Raw genomic sequence first — 24,681 nt, forward strand, 5'->3', positions numbered from 1 at the left:
CATTCACAATTTATTAGAGCTCTGGGAAACAAAAGAGTAAGTAAATCTTGCTGCATTCCGTCATTGTTCCCAGTTTTTCCAATCACCATCAACAAGAGTTTCATCCTCTGGCAGGACCACCAAGACTATCCCGTTCCATACATAATAAAACAAATTTTAATCCAATTTCAAACATGCACAGGCATCTATTTTATGCTATTTGGATTTTTTTCAACAACACATAAAACAGATTTCAGAGACAAGAACTGATAAATACAAAGACTAAAAAAGAACAACCTTCACTGAATCTTCTCTGAGCTTATAACAGTTTACATATTCAGATTACAACCCCTTCTATCCTGCCATTAGGGTCCGTTTCCATAAAAAACACCTTATATGGCATATTCCAAATACTCCTCATTTATTTAGTTTTCTGTCAAAGTGGCCATTAAATGATTTTAGTCATTTTTCAGGAGACACTTCTGAGAAGATTGGATAATAGATAACAAGATAATCCACTTGCATACGAAAGGAGGAAGATAAAGCAGGGGAAAAAATGAAAAACAGGAGTTTCCAAAACTACTAAAATAATTAACAAACTGGGTAAAATCAACACAGAAAATGAGGCTCCTAACAACCACCTGGAAGACCTGATAGACCCCAAAACTGCCCCCATCAGATAAACAGCACTTAAAGCTTTCATCTCTGAGAGAGAGGAGAAAATCAAGCTGCTTCAGATCTGAAAACATCCACAGGTGTTTCTGTCCATCCTTCCACTGTGAGAAGACGACTCAGCGCTGTGGGTCTGAAAGGATGTGTAGCTGATCAAGAAGAACCTCACTGAGAAAAGGAGACGGACACATCAAACAAAGAAGCTGAACAATGGACTGACCACCCCAGAGTCCAGACCTCAACACCACTGAATGTGTTTGATTACTTCAGAAAATGATCAACCAGCTTCTAAGACTGAACTTTGGAGGTGTGTCTGCAGATTCTTTGAGGAACTGAAAGTGAGTCTCCTGAAAAGAATGGAAGATGGAATAAAGGGAGAGAGTAACTCACTGACTCACACGGCTGATATGAGATGTGGTTATTGGGGCTTGTCAATCAAACAACTACTTTTCCAATTTGCCTCTTAGACTCTTGCGCAGGTCTCCTATGCCTGCAGAAATATGGTTCCAATAGCAAATTATCCACATGTGTTTGTTGAAAACTTACTGATGTACTAGTAAAACTCTGCTCTCTGTTTCTCGCACTGTTAGTGTAAGTGAGGGTGTAGCAGCCCAGGGGGGATTTCGCATCCCAGCTGCCTTTACTCTTTTCCAGATACTAATTGGCTGTCTCTCGTCTCTGTTTCTCTGAGGAGGCTCCGGGAGAGCTTGGCTATGCTGCGGCTCCAGTGGAAACGGGCCAGAGCCTTAGTTGGGTGAAGAGTTGTTCCATCATTTGTCAGGCAGATTCCCTGCACACTGTTGGGCAGGAAAAAGGAGGGTTTCATTAGCGTGAACAGACTGACGTGCAGTGAATCCCCCATCAAGACAAACAGGATTTAAAGGAATATTCAATGTTTTTCAACCTAATCTGCCAAGTATGAATCGAATGGTCGATTTCCTTAGAAAATGAAATGTATGCATTTTTCTCTGCTTTAGAAAAACCTGTTGGCTCAAATTGGCCACTTAGACAGGTGTGGAAACACGCCCACTTGCCCAGCCTTCATACTTTCACCCTAATAGCCACGCCCACTCACCCAGCCTTCATACTTTCACCCTAATAGCCACGCCCACTCACCCAGCCTTCATACTTTCACCCTAATAGCCATACCCACTCACCCAGCCTTCATACTATGCCACCCCCTCACCCGCCTTCTACTTTCACCCTATGCCACACCCACTCACCCAGCCTTATGTCTTTAACCTAATAGCCACGCCCCCTCACCCAGCCTTCATACTTTCACCCTAATAGCCACGCCACTCACCCAGCCTTCATACTTTCACCCTAATAGCCACGCCCACTCACCCAGCCTTCATACTTTCACCCTAATAGCCATACCCACTCACCCAGCCTTCATGTTTTTAACCTAATAGCCACGCCCACTCACCCAGCCTTCATACTTTCACCCTAATAGCCACACCCACTCACCCAGCCTTCATGTCTTTAACCTAATAGCCACGCCCCCTCACCTAGCCTTCATACTTTCACCCTAATAGTCACGCCCACTCATCCAGCCTTCATACTTTCACCCTAATAGCCACGCCCGCTCACCCAGCCTTCATACTTTCACTCTAATAGCCACGCCCACTCACCCAGCCTTCATACTCTCACCGAATAACCATATCCACTCACCCAGCCTTCATGTTTTTAACCTAATAGCCACGCCCACTCACCCAGCCTTTATACTCTCACCGAATAACCATATCTACTCACCTAGCCTTCATATTTTCACCCTAATAGCCACGCCCACTCACCCAGCCTTTATACTCTCACCGAATAACCATATCCACTCACCCAGCCTTCATGTTTTTAACCTAATAGCCACGCCCACTCACCCAGCCTTCATACTTTCACTCTAATAGCCACGCCCACTCACCCAGCCTTCATACTTTCACCCTAATAGCCACGCCCGCTCACCCAGCCTTCATACTTTCACTCTAATAGCCACGCCCACTCACCCAGCCTTCATACTCTCACCGAATAACCATATCCACTCACCCAGCCTTCATGTTTTTAACCTAATAGCCACGCCCACTCACCCAGCCTTTATACTCTCACCGAATAACCATATCTACTCACCCAGCCTTCATATTTTCACCCTAATAGCCACGCCCACTCACCCAGCCTTCATGCTTTCATTTTACTTAAATGTCTGTAAAGAGTTTAAAATGTCTGCACTGAAGCTCGGAAACTGCTACACACACACACACACACACACACACATAGATATGTACATATACATATATATATATATATATATATATATATATATATATATTTATATATATATATATATATATATATATATATATATATATATATATATATATATCATAACATTGAATTTGGAAGAAATTATCATTGTGTCAGGCAAATAGGTAAATAAGAGCTATGTACAAAGTGAATTACAGGGTTCAACTGCAGCAAACATGTAAAATGGAGCACATTATCTGTCATTATCGATTTTTATGATGCATTTTCATCTCCATTAAAGGAGCCACTGACCATAAAGTATGATATTTTTTACATATTTTACTTTGGGGAGGATTTGCAAACAGAATTTTGTTGAAATTCAAAACAGTGACCTTTTTCTCCCCACAACCAATACTCTGACAGAGTGTTGACTGCTGGGAAATGTAGTTTTATTGACTTTTAATCAGAGGTAGGTCTAAACAGAGTGCTTTAAACATCTGTAGCGCTGTTCTCTCTGATGGCTCTGAGGTCAGATATGAAGAAGAAACCAAACAGAAGGAGACCTAGAGAAGCTCACAGATCAAAAACCTGAATGAAAGCTCGCGGTTTCTTTCCACAGACCCGCTGAAGATGTGCGAGTCTGATAGCGTCAGCTCCTGCGGTCTCTTTCTGTCGTCTCAGCTGTTTCTGCGCTCGTTCCTCACCTGCGCCAGAGCTTCACCTGCGTGCTGCAGCCGAGAGGAGGATCAGAGCGCGCAGTGATGACAGGGCACACTCAGAGCGCTAATTGAAAGGGATCTCGCTGATGTCAGAAAGGACGAGTCCAGCGACGCTACAGCTGCCAGAGTCAGGACGGCCAGCCCAGGCCGGGCCGCTGGAGCTTTGAAGAGTTTCAGCGCAGTTTTTCATGCTTTTTCAGCGCAACTTCCCCCCTCCCCCCTCCGCTAACAGCTGCCAGCACACCTGGAAGCCTCGGGAGGCGCAGGCACTCGGGAGATTACATGCTGACAGGACAGAAGAGGTTGTGCAACAGTTATAAGGATCCAGCAGACGACCTGCTTTGAAATGTCAAGAGCAGAAGCAAGCGCTGACTCTCTAATGAAAGCTTTACAGCTTTACTCTTTATGATGACCTGCATCTTCATTTCAGGGGAAATAATGAGAGGGCGGCTCATGCGCATCGTCACTGTCATATCAAAAACACTGCACGGCATTTGATCCGATCAGTAAGAGAAGCTGCAGACTGAAGTGTCTGACAGAATTAATGAGAGTCTTTCCTTAAGAACCATGCCAAAAATAATGATGCATAGGTGCCTTTAACGCAGCTTATCACACAGAATATTCAGAACAAATATCATACACTGCAAAAATGGCATCTTCTCAAGTGAAATGATCTTAAATTTAGTCAATATATCTAATATTTCCTATTTTGAGATGGTTGTGCACTTAGTATTAGATTATCTAGCTTATTTCTAGACATTATTTATTTGTTTTAGGTCAAGTAAAACTATTTCACTATACTGGCAGATAATTTTGTTGGTTTCAAGCTCATTTCTTACAACAAGCAAAATGATCTGCCAATATAGAGAGATATAAGTTAAATAACCTTAAATGAAGCTTACAACAATCTCAACAGGAGAAATATTAAATGTATTGACTACAATTTTTGCAGCGTATACCGTCATATCAAAACATACATAACATTGTGTGAAGATTTCATAATGAATGCACTGCAAAAAATGAGTGAAATCATCTCAAATATTGTCAAAATATATCATATTTCTCAGTTTGAGATTGTTTTAAAAAATATAATATTATTTAACTTCTTTTTAGACATTCAGCATGTTTTGAATATAAGCTGGCATAAAATTTTGCTTGTTTCAGGATTATTTATTGAAAAAAAAATATATATCTGCACTTTTTTTACAACAAGCCAAGTAAAACAAGTTAAAACACCATAGGAATAATAAAAAAAAATAATAATAATATTTTAATATTCTTAACCTCTTTCAGCAGTGCCCCCTAGTCGCAATTCCACCAGCAGAAATCAACTCTAATAACTTTTAATCGATATAATGAAATAAAACAATTCCTCTCTATAACTCAATTAAAGTTAATCAGATGAACTCGGACTCTGCTCTCTCTCTCTCTGTGAAATGGTGTTGAGCTGCTAGTGAGCAATGAGGGGTGAAAGGAGAGGGGTGAGAACCCCCTGCTGTGAAAAACACCCCTCCACAAAAACATCTGTGCTGAGATAAAAAGACACCTGCAGCTTTCTTCACATCAAACAACACTGCACAACTGACACAATGAACACACTTTTATGAGTGATGCTCACCTACAAAGATTAAAATCCAGTTTGCTTTTGTGTATCATACGCATTTCCATTGAAATATTATATTCATTCAACATTATTAAAGAGCATAAATCCCTCATAGTTCATAGGAACTTTGCCACAGTGAAAAGGGGTTAAAACAATCTCAAAAGAGGCCAGGGGCCGTACTGCAGAAAACTCTTATCTCTTTATCTTAACTTAAGATCTGACAGGTCAGGATAAGATACATCATACATACATACATCTTCTAAACCGCTTATCCTTCTGGGTCACAGTGGGGTGCTGGAGCCTATCCCAGCTGTCATTGGGCGGAAGGCAGGGTACACCCTGGACAGGTCGCCAGTCCATCGCAGGGCAGTCAGGATAAGATTTTTCATAAATTCATATTACAGAAGCAAATCTGATCTTAATTTAGGAATTTTATCTTATCTTACAGCATCTTTTCTCAAGTTAGGAAATCTGGACTTACTCGATTGAAGTCGACAATCAACTGTCGTGTCTGTTTCCTAGCAACCGACCATACGGACACAGCTGAAACGGAAACATGTAAACAAGTTAGTTAGTCAGACAGCTAACGTTAGCTACCGTTACTGATGTAAAGAAAGTAAAATAAAACTAAAGTATGATGAACTATTGGCTGTGAATACTGTGAGAGTGCCCCCTGCTGTTTATCAGAGCATCGCCGCTCCCCAGTTTCAGTCTCCATTTCCCAAACGCTTTAGCCGAGCGCGCTAACGTTACTCCTCCTAATAAACAGACACACGTTCAGCTCCGCCTCCTCATTATTCACCACCATCACTGTAATATTTCATCATCAACATTAACACACGAAGGTAATCAGAGGGGTGGTGGAGATCGAGTCTGCAGTGTCTGAGATTAAAAAATATGCTGTTTAAAACAAAAAAGTCAAAGCTCCGTTTTCAGTGTAGATAAATGTGGCGTCATTATGCTGGTTATAGTGAACTGAGCTGCCTCTCACTGCATAAAACAATAGAAACAGGCGGTTAAACAGAAGATAAGACGCTCTGGAGTTTATCTTAAAGTTAAGACAATATTTAGGATATTTTGGCAACTTAGGATGTTTCTGTAAAACCGTTTTCTTATCTGGAAATAAGATTATAGACTTATAGATTGGAAATAAGATTATAGACTCTTGTTCTGTAATGGCTTCTGTCCGAACTTCAGTCTTGACTGAAGTTGCCATGACAACAAAGCAGATCTCAGACTTTTCTGTAATACGGCCCCTGATCTTACTTTTTTAGCAGTGCAGGCCAGTAAAAATGGTCCAGAATGACGGGGAATAAAGTCTTGCTGCATAAACATTAGAATGTTTATTTGTTTGTGCTATAGAGTCACTTGAGATACAGTGTTTTGTCTCTACAGCATTTTGCATTACAGTGTTCATGCAAAAAGCTCCACTGAGGAGCCCTGTTTGACCTTCATGAAGTTTTTGTCTGTGTTCTCATATTAAAGTCTTTACTGTCTCCTCTAAATCCGTTTTGCGTGTACCATATGGCAAATCTTCACGTTCCCAGTGATCGTCAGAATATTCTGTTCTTTGCATTTCTCCTCGGCTCCTTGCGGGTCCGCCGGAGGCTTATGCGATGCAGTAAGTCTGAGCCATCTGGGGCTCCTCCAGGCCTGCAGTGCCGAGAGCCGAGAGTCCACCCACACAGCCGGTCCCGCCGGACCTGCGGCCTCGGAGATTACACTCGCCTCCTCCGCTTATTTTGTCTGACTTTCATAAACAAGTCCTGGGGTCAAATAATCTGCCCATATATCTGTCTGCGACTCACGCCGGCTGTTTTCGGTATTTGGACAAGCGCTAACGTTCCTCATGCCAAATGCGCTGCTCTGACAGGCCTCTTTAAAAGCCCTGGTGGAAATGCCAAGCGACTATGCAGGTCAAGGTTTGGCTTCCCTAAAAACAGTCTAATCGTGTTTTGTCGTAGATTCAGGCCGCGTTCAACCATTACGCTGTTTATTTAAAGGTCCTTTATCAGCCATTGGCAACACATTTGCTGATCTCACTGTCCCAGTGGATGTGTGATGACATCATTGGAAGTTTTGGTCACTTCCAAACTCTGGTCAGTCACTGGAGGGCCTGCTAGTAAACTGAGAATGTTTCCTCGGCTGGTTCAAAAGGTCTTGAAACAGAAAATAGCTATTTATTCTGTGAATTAGAATGAAAAAAGTAAGTTTTAATTGATTTCTTCTCAATCTCAGTGTTACCTGTTAGTTTATCTTTAGTTTCTAACTCTCATAAATTCATAATTTACATGTTTTATGGCAGTTATTAAATCATTTGTGGAAATTGCTGGACTATAGCCTTTATTGTTCCTTTTTTTTAGACATATTTAGTCTTTATTATCATATTCTAGGATTTAAACAATTAAAACTCACTTATTGTGTAAATTCTTAGTATAATTTGTAATCTTTTAGATGCTACTGTACAGCTAAGCAATAAAACATTGCAGTTTGAATGTTTTTTACAATAATCAATCACCTACACTGAATCAAATGTGTATGCCATTTTCTCATCAGTACAACACAGTCTTCGCCTGATTGACAGTACTGTGTGTTGTATTCATGTGAAAATGGTCTGCTCATTTGATTTAATGCATCTGTTTATGCTTATTACTGCTATTTATTTGCAAGACATTTATTTTTCCTCTTTTAAAATAAAGTATCTTATGCATACCAATGGAGAAGCCTTTCAGATTAATCCATTATAAATGGTAATTTTATAACATTTCTTCATTGTTAAATGGTTGATGGAAGACAGAAGGAATAGAAGATGCAAACAGAGTCATTCAGAGTCATTCAGAGTGGTTCAGAGTGGTTTGGTGTGAAACGTTCCGTTCTAGATAAACTTACTGAGTCAGAACTGTTCACAGTGGTGGTGATAGGAACCAGACGTCCACCTCTAAAAGCTCCCTCACAGAAAGTTCCTACATGAAATGGTTATGAATTCACTGCCTGATGACTGAGACACTGTTTTATGGTAGTTTACTCTGATAATAGACAAATAGATAATAGATTTAATAGATAATCTGCACTAGAAAACTAGCATGTGTGCACACTGAGTGCTAAAATTGATTAAAAATAATAAAATTCTAGGTTGCATAGATTGAGCTCTGTGAATATGCTGGTTAGCTAGCTGTCCAGAACAGTTTAACCCCTTAAATTCCCAGGTTTATTAGAGTATGCACAATGATATTGAATTCATATTGGATTCATATCGGTTTTGGCAGATGATTGCTTTAGAAAAATGATTGTATTGGATTGGATCTGATCTTTAGATTTGACTGATATTTTAAACTTACATTCGATGATGTGTTTATTGTTCTCATAACATGTAGGTAAAACTGGCATAAAATATGTGCATTTTATTTATTTTTGTGCATTTGTAATATAAGAATACATGTTTTTTATATTTAGGTATTTATCCATAATGCTAATGCAGGTAGCTGTAGTCCTGAGTTTTACAGTTTATTAATGTAAATGCATCACTGGCATCAACATCAGCAGATGTGTACATGAAAAACATCAGATATCAACATCGATGCACAGTTCCCAGATTGGTGCATCCCTAATAATTGAGCAACTACATGGACTTGAGTTACTCTTAAGTTGTAGACATGGCCAGTAGAAATCTGGACCTGCTGGTCGGTCCTGTCCATTTTAGGGTTTAACTTTAACTCACATCAAGTAAAGGCATATGGCATAGGTTATAAAATGAAATAATACAAAATTTAATACAAATTCAGAGGAAAAACATTCCCAGCAGTGGGTGCTCCACATGACCATATCTGTACACAAACGTCTCTCAAACATGAGTGTGAATCACTGCATTCTCTCCATTACATGATCCTCTCTGGCCTCCTGAGTACTATGTTCTTTTAACAGCATCATTTTTGATGGTATTTTTTTTTTCTTTTGATGGCTGACACAATGGAACTGCACTGCAGTCTCAGGGGTGGAGTTAGTGATTCTGCAGTTCTGGGCAAAAGACAAGGTTTGTGTCTCCTGGACAAAAATTACATTACCTTATTAAGTTATAAGTATGCAGCTCACATCTAGTCGATATTTCTAATAATCCTTATTTTGAGACTGTTGGAAGGGTTTGGTAAAATGATTTAACTTCGATTATATCATTTCTGAACACTGTTCAATTAAGTATCACTAAATTTGCTTGTTTTTCTGAGGAACAATGCTTGAAACAAGGGGAAAACAACTGAAATGGAAACTACTGAAAAGAAAAGAAGCTATTTACACTGAAAAAATGGAATCTTGTCAAGTAAAATGATCTTAAATGTAGGCAATAAATCTAATATTTCTTCTGTTGAAGTTGTTATAAGCTTAATTTAAGATTATTTACCTTATTTCTAGACATTTTACTTGTTTTATGTAGTTTGAGTAAAATTATCTCACTATATAAGATTATTTAGCTTGTTTTAAGAAATGAGCTTGAAACCAGCAAAATTATCTGCCAGTACAGTGAGATCATTTTTTAGAACCTAAGTGAAAAACGTCTAGAAATAAGATAGATAATCTTATAATAAGTGCACAGCCATCTCAACATGGGAAATATTAGATATACCGACTAGATTGAATATCATTTCACTTGACAAGAGACCATTTTTCCGCAGTGTAATCCAATGTTGCAAGGCCATTGACATGCTTGGCTGAACCTAATGTGACATCTATGTATATCTATGCCTCAGACCCCCAATCTGATCTTGCATGATGTCAAAAAGACCCTTATTTTGCAGCAGAGATTCCAGTTAAACAGAAAATGATGCGTCACGGTGAAGCTGTAAGTGAACACGTACTGAAAGAGGAAACACTGTGAGGCAGTGCAGCTTTAGACTCTGAATGAGTGTGGAGAGTAGGCCGGTCCAGATCAGAGCATGTGTTTCATGGGCTGAGCTCCTTTAATTTAGAATCGGACCAAAACCAAGAACAGGATGCAAACCGCTGAGTCTCCTACACCAACATGCACTCCGTGAAGCTGAGCAGCGTCTCAGCGGCCTGTGCGTACACGCTGCGTGTATGTGTGTATGTGTGTGCGGTTATATAATCAGCCTGGAGGCCGTCTGTCTGTAATTACAGGTTAAACACCTTCACACAGGCCGAACGCAGAGAGAGGCGGAGCACATATGGTGTCAATACGTTTTAATTACTCTCTCTAATTCCCTCTTTCCTGTGCTGGACGTGCTAAGACACACTTCCCCTCAGAGATTTATCATCGGCTGGCAGCCTCCAGCCCGGCCTCTCCGGTGGAGCTACGGTGCCCTCTATTGACCACATGTGGAAAAGTGGACCTGTGATATTAACCAGAAAGCACTGCGGTTTACAGAGTAGCATGCTGTTTAGTAACAGCATGAAATCCTATTCACCTGAAGGAAGACTTAGACAGTCAGTCAAGTCACCTTTATTTTTAAAAGACAACAAGTGTCGGCCAAAGCGCTGCACAATAATATCGATTAATAATAACCACTACTAACTAATCATAACTATACAATACATTGATCAAGGAAAAGAAATAACAACACGCATACAAAACAAATTGAATAAAAGCAATAAAACAAAAAAGAGCTAAATAAAACAAAATTGAAGAGCTACACTGGCAAGACAGAACCAACCAAGATAGAACAGATACTGAGTGCATAATCATTGAAAAGCCTGTGAAAATAGATGGGTGTTAAGATTTGATTGACAGCAGTAATTTACTTCTTCCAAAACTAAAAGGACGAAAATACAAAGTTTTTGATGAACTGAAACATCTAACAAGATATGCTGGTGCAGTTAAAAGTCATTTAGAGTTTCTTCTGAAATGAAGGTGTTAATAGTGAGTCTGTGCTGCAGTAACAGCCTCTACTCTTCTGGGAAGTCTTTACATAGATGTTGGAACATTGCTGTGAGGATTTGATTGAGCATTAGTGAGGTCAGGTACTGATGTTGGATGGTCAGTTCTGGGTCATTCCAACTCATCCCAAAGGTATTGGATGGAGCTCCATCACTCCAGAGAACACAGTTCCACTGCTCCGCAGCCCAATGCTGGGGGGCTTTATACCCCTCTAGCCCACGCTTGGCACTGGGCATGGAGACCTTAGGATCATGTGCAGCTGATCCAGAGCATCCCATTCTATTGGTCAGTGCTTTTTTAAGAAGATGCAAGCTGTGTCAGCAATGCATGCACCTTGAATAGTTCACTCATTAGAAGAGTGGATACTTTTGGAGAGAGAGTCTAAATCCTGCTGAATGTAAAGTGGAATAGATTCGCTTTTCATTCAAGCAAAAAAATTGGCCAATATAAGAAGATAAACTTATGTCATAATTTGATCATCACTGTCAACCCCTGCATGATCTTCTAACTTGTTTTTAGAACTTGTAATTACACTGATACTGGTAGCCACCATGTTCTGATATCTAACTTTATGCAGGACACAATTGGTGCCCTAGCAGATCTTCACGCTCGTAAACTATTTCTCGCTTGGTCGCTGTGATTCTTCTTTATGCTCTTAAGGAGGTTCTCCTTTTGAGTATTGGTCCTCTCAGTGGTTCTTCCTCATGCTCTTAAGGAGGTTCTCCTTTTGAGTCTTGGTCCTCTTAGTGGATCTTCCTCATGCTCTTAAGGAGGTTCTCCTTTTGAGTCTTGGTCCTCTCAGTGGTTCTTCCTCATGCTCTTAAGGAGGTTCTGCTTTTGAGTCTAGATTCTTCTCAGCGGGTCTCCATCATGCTCTGATGGAGGTTCTCCTTTTGAGCATTGGTACCTGTCAATTGGTCTTCATCATGCTTTTAAGAAAATTCTCCTTTTGAGTCTTGGTCCTCTCAGTGGTTCTTCCTCATGCTCTTAAGGAGGTTCTCCTTTTGAGTCTTGGCTCCTCTCAGTGGCTCTCCGTCATGATTCCTTTTGAGTCTTGAGGCCCTTCTTCATTAAAGGGCTGGATCCACATTTCTGGAAAGCTGCTTTGTGACAAACTTTTAAAATGAACTGTAGACATAAAATGGAATTACCTCGAATATAAAATCATCATATCTCTTATTTCATTTATGATGCATCGACTGATTTATCCTTCTCCATGTAGAACAGAAGAGTGAGTAACATAGTTCAGTTCCAAAAAAGCCTTGAATTGAGATCAGTCTGAGCACCGTAAACCTTGATATGGCAAACAGATGACTCGGAGGACTTTTATAGATTTCTCAGTTTGGCCTACAGAGTCGCTTGTCACGTCCATGTGACCCCATCTCAGCCTATAACCAGCTCGATGTCTCTATTAAAGCTCTGTTCACTCCCGTTATGCGTTAAGGCCGTGCCATTAGCTATTGCCTTCGCTCTCTTTGCCGCAGGCCAGGCTGTGAGATGACAGCAGAGTCTGTGAGAAGACACAGCATTCATGTCGGGGAAAGTCTGATCTGAGTTTATGTGATCTGCTCTCGCTCACTTTCCCCTTATAAAAGCTGAGCAGGAGCTGAGGGAGCCACGTCTGCCTGTTTTTTAAGTGACCCAGTGGACTGTGTAAAGCGAGGGAGTCAGCGCACCCCTGTAGAAGATCGAGGGAAGTTCAAAAATGGGGAACCACAGCTTAACATGTACACTAATCCATTCCTGCGGTGGCCTGGTGGCTACAGCATAAAGTATACAAATCCATGAGGGCTAATAACCGTGCCTGCCTTTGGCAGCCGAAGTCAACTGCCTCAAATGTGAAGCGTTTTTAAATGAGCATTGCTGAAAACAGATAGTAGGCACTCTTGAGGTAGTTCGTACTCAAGGCCTCTTGCCAGCCACCGACGTCCTTTCTCAGTAATCTAGGATTGACTGATGATAGCAATAAAACGTGTATGAACATTTATGAAGTGTTGCATTTGGTCTGAACAATAGTCGCATGGCAGTTCACTGTGAACAGAGAACGTGGAAGGATAAACCGTACTGCAAAATTTGGCATAATATAAAATAAACCTTAATATATTAAGTTACACATAGTAAAAACAGTGAATATCGCTGGCTAACCGCAAGCCGGGCATGCAATAACGTTACGCCTCATTAGTAGTGAGTACCTACAGGTTGCAGTCTTGTGCACTTCAGTGGGCGGCCATTGACTCCCCGTGCCAAAGTAATGAGCTCTGCGGTAGCTGGATTCTCTAGTAATTGACATGAAAAATTATTGCCACAGAAAGGAACACCATAAACCTAAATGCTGCTCATTTCTGTTGTTTTCCATGATGAGATTTTTAGCTCTGTTGTGTTAAATTCACCTATGGATTTCTGTACATTGTTGAAAGAACAGCATTCCAGAGCCACAGCTCAGGATCAGGTTGCACCTCTGAGTGGAGTAATCTGGCTCATTATGTCTATAAGCAGTTAGAAATATAGTCAGAAAACAAATAACTTTTCAAATCTTAAAGTAAATGAGTTTGAGCACAATGCAGCAGCTTGTCTGTTTACAGCCATTTTGCTCAGTCATTCATTCTCCCATTCCACAAATGAAGTTTGAACAGATACTACAGGGAGATTCACTCGAAAGAGGCCCCGAATATTCTGCTGTAACTCCCGTTAGGATGAAGCAATCTGAACCAAAAAAAGTACACTACATACCTTGACGTCTGTGTAATAGATTGCATTACATGCGATGCTGGAAGTGATCTCCGTTTTCTGCCAGACACATGAAGGGGTAGGGGGGTCTGCACCCAGAAGTTGCAAACGGAGGTTAAATGTCGTGACAGCTGTCCGGCGCCTACCTCATCGCTCTGACACAGGGGCATCCCGGCTTGTTCGAAGCACATTGCACATTGTTTCATTCAGATTGCTTTGTCCTAGAGAGAGTTAGTACAGAATATTCGGGGCCTCTTTCCAGTGAGTCTCCCTGTATTAGTGCTAGGCCTTCAGTTTAGGCCACAAATGTCAAAATTCAGTCAAAACACAAGAATAAATCTCACCTTTTCAACAATGCTGATTTCTCCTAGTGCCCCTGTATGATAGCACAAAGCTAACGGTGGTGCACATGAACTTTTTTGTTTGTTCTACATTAAACATAGACATTTTAAGCTTGTAAAAGACAATCAATGCGCTCAATAATCTGATCATAATCTGATTTCTGCAGTTATCTGATTATTCAAATGGTCATGTGAACAGCACACTCCCATTTCTAAGATCAGAGTAAGGTCTAGAAATCCGATTGAGAAATCCAATAAAGAGCTGAATTTTAGCTCAGTAATCAGATTTATCTTCTCTGATTTCTTTCAGATTTCTCAGTCTGAGCATGTGCAAAAACAGACAGCGGTACCGGAAAAAAGTGATATTCATATTTTCAGGTAAAGTGATGAGATGTTTGGAAATAAAGCTGTGGCATGAAGTTAGAGTTTCACATTACATTTACATCACATCTTTTTCTTTTTGTTGGCCGGTTGTAAAGCAGAAATCCAATTACTGCCCGACTCATGTAGACCTGGAGTTTCCCCATTATCTGATTACCCAAGAGCATGAAAACACACTGAACCAGTTACTGACACAATCTGATTTTCTGCAGTTATCAGATTATCAAGTGCATGTAAACACACTCACTGATATATTTTACCAAGTGTGAATCAGTAACTCTTTCTTCAGAGCTGCTGCTGCTGTTTTCCATTCCTAACAACTAAACCAAACCAGCTTAGACGTGTAGTCATAGTCAGTGACATAACCAGAACTTCTATAGAAGAAAATTCCATGCAAAATTGGTCCAGTTTCACTTCCTAATTATGTAGGTAGTTAATCTAACGAGTAAGGCCTTCAGTTCAGCTCCTGAAGTCCTAACCAATGGCAGAGCCTCCTTGGCTGTATCTACCTAGATGCCACAGAGAAAACAATCCTGATTGGATACTTTTCTGTATGGGGATTTTAAGATTTTGACTTTCCAGTCGCATTTTAACAAAGAAATAAATTACTACTACAATATCTTTGGGGTTTGAAAACAGCAAACATGATGATTATATTAAATAAAAAATAGAAACATGTATGGTTTTAGCTACTAAGGCCCTGAGGGGAGTGAGAGAGAAGGAATATGAGTGAGAATTTGGATATTATATCGTTCAGGAATATTACTTCAGTGTCTATAAGTATCTTCTCAGTGAATATCTAAGTAAGACATGAGATTGAAGTCTTGCTATTACCAGGACAACCAGAGAAATGACTGTAAGGCAACTGTTTAATATTATGGCTGCAAACAGAATAATAAAAAAGTGTTTTGGTAACAGTAGGCGGTGTCTATTCCTCACATTGTTTTACAACAGCAACTTTTGAGATGTTTAACAAAGGCTTAGCATGTGTTCTGGCTTAGCAGTAACGTCTGAGATGTCAGGATGGCACCCAAAAAATTAGAAAGACACATTTCTTCTTACGTAACAGGTTGATTGTGTTTGTTTCGCAAGGAGGCGGCTCTACTCCAGCGTCTTTTATTCAGACAGGAACCGGCGGGCTGTTATTAGCCCTCTGCCGGGTAGACGGTGTCTGTAATATCTTTATTTTCTCTCTGAAGAGCTGAACAAAGAAATAACAATGATGGAATGTCCAGCCAGAGCCGAGTGCCAAGTAAAACTGCAGCAGATGTCTGAGGAGGAATCTCACTTATTCTTCCAGGCTCTTGGGAATTTCACCGAAATGAAGGAGTCACTGGAGCAGAGACGGAGAAGCTCAGCAGAGAGCCGGACCATGTGGTGAAAGCTTTTGTCTGAAACTGACCAGCCCTCTTGGGCGATGCCTTTGGGCTGAGAGCATCTTAAAAGCTGTTGTTCTCTGAGAGTTCTAGGTAACTTAAGTGAAAGTGCAGGAGCGTAGTTGGACAGCAACAAGAGAGCAAACCACACAGTCGCTCTCTAGAATGAAGCCAGCTAGAACACCAGACTAAACAATATGAACTGCATATCAACACAGTGTCACTAAATATTTCTCATTTTTTAAAATGCTTTTGCTGTTTAACAGTCCCTGCACAAACAAGCTGCCACAAAAGTGTTCTTTGAGCAATAATGGTTCCTTAAAGAACCATATTTGAACAAGATATTGAAGAGTGTGAAGAATTTTCCAAGTTTAAGGAATGTTGCCATAATATGGTGGTTCTACACCATTTTGAGGGTTCCTCCGAGAACTTTTAGATTATGTGGATTATCCCATTCGCAAGAATGGTTCTCTCAAGAACTACATGGTTAAATGTGTGTTTTTTTTTAGGATGGGCAAACTGCTGTAAGTGTTTCTCAAAGAACTATGTTTGAAAAAGAGATTTGTAAGTGTGAAGAACCTTCAAAAGGTTTAGAGCACCCTCACATAATATAAAGGTTTTATACTGGATAAAGCGTTCTTGCTAGAACCTTAACACACACTTAAAAAGAGGTTCTTGGAGGACTCTTTCGTAAAGGTAGTGCTTCTATTTGAATGGTTCTCTGAAGAACCATCCATTGGTTTCAGCTGAAAGTGGTTCTTCAAGCATTCTTTAGGCAGTGGTTATACAGAACAATCGAAGCATCTGAATGCATAAATCTTATCTGTAATGGGAAACCTGGTGAAAATATTTCTCAAAGAACAATGTTTGAAAAGAAGATCAGTGAGTGTGAAGAACCTTTTAAGGGTTTAGGAAACCTTTACATAATGTAAAGATTTAATACCAAATTAAGGGTTCTTGCTAGAACCTTTGCACACCCTTAAAAAGTGGTTCTTGGAGGATTCTTCAGTAAAGGCAGTGCACATTTTAGTGCATAATTGGTTCTTTGTGGGGTTAAAAGTTTGTTCTCCACACAATCTTGATGTATATGGTTCTGAAAAATAAGATGGTTCTACCCAGAACCATGAAGGTAATATTTAGAAGCTGTCTTTGTGCAAAGAACCCTTTTCGGGAAGTTTAAGAGTGTACTCCTTGCACAAACAACTCTCTTAGCATGAGTGCAGCGTTTTATCCACCTACAATTTCAGTAAGTTTTTAAATTCAGGGGTGAACAGTGAGTAGACACCAGCTACAAAACGAACCACAAGATGAACTTTATGCTCTTCGCGCTCCTGCTAAACCTGCCAAAGCTGGGCTGGGAATAGTAGGAGGAGCTAAACCAAACATGCCTTAGCTCATGCCGTCCCATACTGTTTCTCCAAACATTGGGTCATCCCTAGTGAGGCAGACTGAGAGGTCAGGGGACGAGGCTACAGCTTCGAAATAGTGCCTCGGCGTCGCTGCACCAATGTTATCCTTCCATTACTTAAAGCTCAGCTCTGAACCGCCCGGCTCCCGTCTCTCTCTCTGGTCTCTCTGAACAGCTTTAACTCACTCTCGGGAAACTTCTGAAAGCTCTTGCTCTCCTGCTGATGTCTAGAAATGCTCGATTGCCTTTGCACTATGAAGAAAAATATTTTAGATATAAAATGGGCTTTATGGTTATTATTCGCTTAGAAGACTGGTCCCACCTATATTTACATATTGTCTTATTAGTTTGTAAGATATTTAGTATAGATATAAGATATTACTGCTTAAAAATTATACTAAGTGTTGTTTACCCCATTTTGCAGCATACAATTATATTCCTGAAATAATTCGACATTTCTGTATGATTCCACTTTTATAAAGACTTACAGTGTAAATTTTCCACGCTTTAAAATGATGGTTCCTCAAGGATTCTTTAGTAAAGGAAATCGTTCTATGTAGAACCATGAACACTCAAAAAGCCCTTTGCATGATTAAAAGGTTCTTTGCATCATTAAAGTTCTTCACATTGATGAAGAATGTGCTGTAGATGGTTTTTGAAAAGGGTTCTTCTATTGACAAAAGCTTGACATCGTAACAATACCAGAACCTTTTGGTGCTATATAGAACCCTTTATAAAAAGGTTCTATATAGAACCAAATACAATACATTCTCGAACAATCTGAGCAACCCTTTTGTGATGCAGTGAACGCTTTAATCATGCAAAGGGTTCGTTGAGTGTTTGTGACTCTATTTAGAACCATTTTCTTTACTGAAGAACTCTTGAAGAACCTTTTTTTTTAAAGAGTATTTTACTCTTTAAGGTCATTTTATCTGTTGGTATATTCGTAGAAAGATGGTTCTTCAAGAGTTCTTTAGTGAAGATAATGATTCTATATAGAAACACAAACTGTCAAAGGACTGTTTGCATGCTTAAACAGTTCTCTGAGAGGGAAATTGGTTCTTCAGACTGAAGTGTGCTATATATGGTTCTATATAGAACATTTTTGAAAAAACACCAAAAAGCGTTCGGCTATTGTTAAGATGTCAAGCTTGAAACAATGGATGAACCCTTTTTGGTGCTATATAGAACCCTTAACAACATGTTCTCCGTCAATCTGAAGAACGATTTCACCATGCAAAGAACAGTTTCATCATGCAAAAGACTGTGTTCATGGTTCTATATAGAACCAGTGTCTTTACAAAACAAAAACGCTTTAAAGAACCATCTTTTTTAAAAGTGATTTTACTTAAAGAAATAAAAAGTTTGGAAATAAGTGAAATTATATTATTTAATAATATTCTTACAACAAAAAGACTAAAAGGAAAAAAAGCAGGACAGAAATCCTTGGCGGACGCTGAGGTGGCCACCGATATGCCCAACTAATTTTTACAGTCGGGTTTATTGGGGTGCCAAGAGGGGCACATATGGTGAGGCATCTGAACAGGTATCCCAGGCGTCCTTACATCTAAACGTTGAGGCATTTGCTGGTGAAGAAGTGCAAAGGCGCCATTGGACAAGCGTGAAATCTTCCTTATGGGAGACTGAATGGGTGTAGGATGTGCTACAGTCCCTTTAGCCCACATCCTAAACCTCATATAAGTTTCCTCTGGTGACTCATTACCACCTGCGGCTGAAAATGGAAGTTTACAAGCTTCCATCCTGATAGTCCCCAGCATCCTCAAAGCAGTACTACCCAGAGAAGGTCTGGAGAGAAAGCAAAGGTAAATAACATCCATCAAGTCCAAAATTTACTGTCTTTTTTGCAGTTGGTTGCAAATATGATCCCCTTTGCAGCTCCTTGTGGTAGTGTTATGGTCTATGTATGTCCTCAGGACCATCACTTTAACAGTGCCCTCCCTGCATATGAGCCATTTGTCATGGGACGATCTATCACTGTGAGTAATGCTCTGGATGAAGGGAACGGCTACAGTGAATTTACGAAAGGAGAGGTAAGGAAGCTGTGGGTGTGGGGAGACATCTAAACTGCCCAGCTTCAGCAGTGATTGGTTTTTAAGTCAAAGGCTATCAAGGGGCCCTGCTCTGGATTATGCTTTGGCACGGTGCTCTGCTGGGATGTTTCTGCAGTGTAGCAATGAAATTACAAAAACAGTCTGACTTCATATAAAGTGGTAGATTGTGTCAGATTTATTACTCAAGATTTAAGCTCTACCTTCTCTCTCTCCGGTGTACAGAGCCCTGCCAGTGAAGCCCATTCTTAGTTGGATGGCCACAAGTGCAGGAATGAGGTAGTCAAGTCGTGAAAATGTCTTACGAAGGCATAAAAACGAGACTGTTATGTCACATCCGTGACTTATTAAGGTGTGAAAATCAGATAATTATGTCACATCCATGAGATAGTATGGTGTGAGAATGAGATAGGTTACATCTATGACTTAGTAAGGTGCGAACGAGATAGTTATGTCACATTCTTGACGCAGTAAGGCATAAGAATGAGATAGTTATGTTATGTCCATGACTTTTTAAGGTGTAAGAATGATATAATCATGTCACATCCATGACTAAGTAAGTTGTGAGAATGAGACAGTTAAGTTATGGCCATGGCTTAGAAAGGCATAAGAACAAAATAGTTATGTCACATTCATAACTTAGCAAGGCATGAGAATGAGATTAAGTTCAGTTGTGGCCATGACATAGTAAGGCAAGAACAAGATAGTTATGTTATATCCTTGACTTAGTAAGGCATAAGAACGAGATAGTAATGTCATGTCCATGACTACATAAGGCACAAGAATAAGATGATTATGTTACATCCTTGACTTAGTGAGGCATAAGAATAAGATAGTTGTTACGTCCATGACTAAGTAAGGTTTAAGAAGGAAATAGTTATGTCACATGCTTGACTTAGTAAGGCATAAGAACAAGATGGTTATATCACATCCATGACTTAGCAAGGCATGATAATGAGATGGTTATATTACATCCTTGACTTGGTAAGGAATAAGAATGAGATAGTTGTTACATCCATGACTTAGGTAGGCATGAGAATGAGGTAGTTAAGTTGTGGCCATTATTTAGAAAGGCAAGAACGAGATAGTTATGTCATGTCCTTGGCTTAGTAAGGCAGGAGAATGAGATAGTAAGGTCACATCCATGACTTAGTAGGCTTTGAGTTAGTTAAGTTAGATGAGACAAAGATAGTTTTGAACTATTTCCCTAATAGAATACATGTTTAGCAAGCTTTTTTAAGATTTGCATTGCTTTATATTCTTTGGCATGTGAAGCAGATAATATTTTTGATTTGCCATTTATTTAGATCTTTCGCATTCAGTCTTCCCTCTCAGAATTATTTGTTAAAAATAAAAATAAATACATAAATGACAATTAATTAATTGTGTAGCTGTTTACATGCATCTATATTCTGGGTCATTTTCTGCTGTCATACAATCAATAGTGACTTAATTGCCTTCATCACACTTACGACGTCTGGCGGTCTCTTCCAGTGAGAAGACTCGTTTTGGAATTTACTGTGAAGGTGTCGAAAGAGGTCAGACACTTTGAGGTGATGAGAGCACCGTAACACAGCCCACCTGCAGGTTATATCACTGTAAACTTATGACTAGCTTCCACCTGCAGCTTTGAGGAATAACTGAGGAGCTTGAGTCAAACATATGGATGTTAAAGGGACACTTCAGCAAAAATGAAAAATTTAACCATCACCAGCTTTCAGCATCTGTCTAAATTAAGCTTTCTGTTTAAAGGGTAGGAAAATCCCCTTAATGTTGGTGCTAAGCTTACTGTAGTACCTGTCTTCATCATTACAGTGGAGAGAAAGGATTACTCAAACCACAGACATCAGATCAGAAGAACTTTAGCTAAAAGCTAAGTTAGAAAAGTAGCTATCTGGCTATCTAGATATCTTAGCTCATTTTGGCTCTTTTTCTCTGGCTGAAAGGGTAAAAGTGGCTTCATTTTGCGCCAAACAAAGACAGTTTCACTGTTTTCTTTACCACTTTGTTCAACGACTGAGGTAAGAGTTACACTAATGCTAAAGTGACCAGATTTCTGAAATGAAACCTAAGGAAGTTTCCAGTTTGGCGGTCAATATATTATTCAAATATCCAATTTTTTTTAAATCTATGAAATAAAAAGGGAGGGAGGGGGGGGAGTTGTGTGACTCTGACCAGCATGCGTATGAATAAATTACAGTAGTCCTATGAAAGATTTATATTTCTTTCCCCCCTCTGAGATTTGTTACTCGTCGCTTTTTAGAAATAAAGTCTCTCAGTAAAAAAGAGTCTCAAAAGTCAGTAAGTCTAGCGGCTCAGGCAGCGACGAAGCAGAGATACATTTACCACTAAGGATTCAGTGGATGTATGAGCCCATAATTCATATTCATATTAAATATTTTGGCAGTAAAAAGAGACCTGTGGCTACAGATAAAGACCCGTGTCTGTAGCCCAATATCCAGACCCTAAACTCACCCCTGGGCCGCTCCAGTTCTGGACAGACAGAGACGCTATCAACATAAGCCATATGTTAAATATGGAGACTGAAAAAGTGACGCAGTTTAAAAATGATGCTCTGTTTGTTTGTTTCATGGTAGCTTCATTCTAGTAGACTGTCTGTCTGTACGAATCAGAGCCACCGATCAGCTGGTAGAGCGATTCAGCCCCATAACTCCACCCCTGCTAAAACCCCTGGGTCACCTCGAGTCCTGAAAAGACGTTTGTGGATTCAGTGGACGCTTGCGATCTTCTGGTGGAGTTTTACACAGCAGAACTAAAACTAGGCGAGCGAGTGGTAGAAGTGGTCAGTAGGGAGCAGCAGTAGCGCCCTCTCCTGGACAAAACAAGCATAACTCAAGACATCTGCCCGTCGCTCAGCTGCAGGTCTTTCTCAAGATGTTATATTATCTTCTAGCTTAGTGGCAAAGCTAACAGTCAGGATTGGGTGACACCACAGGGATTCCCAATGGTTGTATGAAGTATCTGCATGATATATTCTGGGTTTTGTAGTGAGAGAACATCGATGAATAAACAAAGATATAAAATCATGAATTTGGTCAAACTGATGAGGCTGATTAGGCGGGATGGAAGGCTGCACTACGGAACTAACATATTTTAATATTTTTATATTTTATACGGTATAAAGGTATAAAAGTGCACCACTCCACACATGCACTTTGGTCTAGTTCTAAGTGAAAGAAATGAGCGTACGACACAGACCGCATTACTCATCTGGTATGATTTCCTGTTCTGATAGTATAACGCTGAACCGGACTGCTTCGTCTTTGAGGGCTGATGGATGACTTACTGTCAGCAAGCACTTCATAAGACTTTCTCTGATTACATAATTGGCTTACAACATCATAAGGAAAAGGATCTGTTTGATATTTCATGCCTTCGGTGGGTCTTTTTGGCTTTAAACAATCTGCGGAGGAAAGCGCCACTGTCCGTCCTGCGGGTTTAGTGTTGGATTTATCTTGGCCGTCGGACGCATTTCACTCTGATGACATTGCGCAGACATTTCCAGCTTTCTGTTTTACCACCATCCATCTCTCGGCCTGTCTCCCTCTCGCTCTCCCTTCAGAGGAATAGAGAGAGGAGAGTTATGTCTCCCTCTGTGTCCTCTCTCAGGTTTATCTCGAGAGTATAACGGAGCAGTAGAGTCTCCCCACGCCTCCTCATTTTGGCAGCCCTGAGACCCTCCTGCGTCCCTATATGCCCCTAGGTCCTATCTACTGATGAGTGATTGGTAATAAAAGGCCCTGTCTTGCCCTGGAGCGTGTTAAACATCTCGCTGGCAGCTGAGAGGCGATTCTTCACTGTCTGGTTATCCATGTCGACTCTTGTACCCAGCGCTCTGCAGGCAAACGAGGCCAATGGGGGGAGAGGAGCTTTGGTAAAGCCATCAGGATGTAATATCATTTAGGGGAATGCAAAAAGCACTGAGGGGGAACAAGATACAGACCTTTTTGTTGGTTTTCCATGAAGATAATTATGGTATAATCAATTCAATGAAGTAGCCTTTTTGAAATGAAGTGGGAATAAGAATGGCCAGTCAACACCACCAAGAATTTTTTGTTTATAATATTGTGTTTGAAACATTTGAGGAGGTTTCATACCTACCTGGGTATGGGTGTACACTTAACAACAGAACAGTGGACCTCTGCTGATGGGAGCGATGGTCTACAACAAACAAGCGAACACAAAATCAGTGTTCTTTTCTCTTTTTCAGCTCGCCAGCACTGTACTGTCCACACTATCTGCCTGGTTTAACCCTCTGGGGCTCACAAACTTGTCTGCACATCAAGTTCTCTGTTTCTATATCTGTGTCTGTATCTTTGTGATGATCCAGCTCAGAAATCCAGTTCAAACACTTCCTGAATCTGTAGAGTCGCCCTTTCCATTCCATCTTATCACGAGATCATACGAGACTCACATCCGGAGTTATGAGCCTATGAAGAGGGGCTGAGATACACGTCATCTGCCTCTCACCGTGTGGAGCTGGTGGATTGGTGTGTCCGTCTACATTCTGTGTGAAACTGACCGATGGACACTCAGGAAATCACTAAGGACTGACCAGCACGCCGGAAACCCTTCATTCTTCATTCAGTCCACATCGGAGACTCATGTGAAACGGCGTGCAGAGAGTTTACAGCTGCTGAAGCTGCTGCAGCGGGTTTGGAAAGTAGTGATGAAGATAATGGAGCATTTAGATATGAAACATATGAGGATCATGATATATGAATATATATGATATATGCCTTTAAAGGAGGATTTAAGAAGAGATGAACAAATCAAGAAAATCACCTCAGACCACAGAGGGTTAAACAGCATGAGCTGCTGCTAATAACGGCAAATGCACTTCAAAAACTCGTACCTTGGAGAGGAAAATTGTCTTACATCTAGCCAGTATATCTAATATTTCTCATGTTGAAGTGTTAAGCTATTTACAGGATGATTTAGACTTTTTCTAGTCTTTTTACATGTTTTTAGTGAGTCAAATTATCTTATTGGCAGATAAGCATATTTCTCACTACAAGCAAAATTATCTACCAATACAATGATATTTCTTGCAATGTGAGTAATAGAATAATAGCAAAGGATTTGATTTTGACACACGGGCCACAAAATGTATTTTTGATAGATTGATTTAGACATTTTTCACCTGATTGGTTCATTTTAAACTGATGCATAATTACATCAATTGATCATAAAGAAGCAGTGATCAAATGATATCTATATATAATATTGTTTTCATTGTGACACGTGTAGACATTAAGTGTTTCTACTT

The 24,681-nt window shown here is 40.2% G+C and overlaps 1 protein-coding gene across 1 annotated transcript in view; it reads left to right on the forward strand.

Annotated features, from left to right (window-relative positions):
* The window catches only part of LOC118808781 (bone morphogenetic protein 2-like), a 72,735-nt gene that overhangs the window by 22,137 nt on the left and 25,917 nt on the right, over positions 1-24,681 (forward strand). The window contains exon 2 of the mRNA XM_036571658.1: positions 19,257-19,373. Coding sequence (XP_036427551.1) covers positions 19,257-19,373 — 117 coding nt within the window. The remainder of the gene's footprint in view (positions 1-19,256; positions 19,374-24,681) is intronic.

This window comes from Colossoma macropomum, unplaced genomic scaffold (genome assembly GCF_904425465.1).
Source record: "Colossoma macropomum unplaced genomic scaffold, Colossoma_macropomum, whole genome shotgun sequence".
Classification (NCBI taxonomy): domain Eukaryota; kingdom Metazoa; phylum Chordata; class Actinopteri; order Characiformes; family Serrasalmidae; genus Colossoma; species Colossoma macropomum.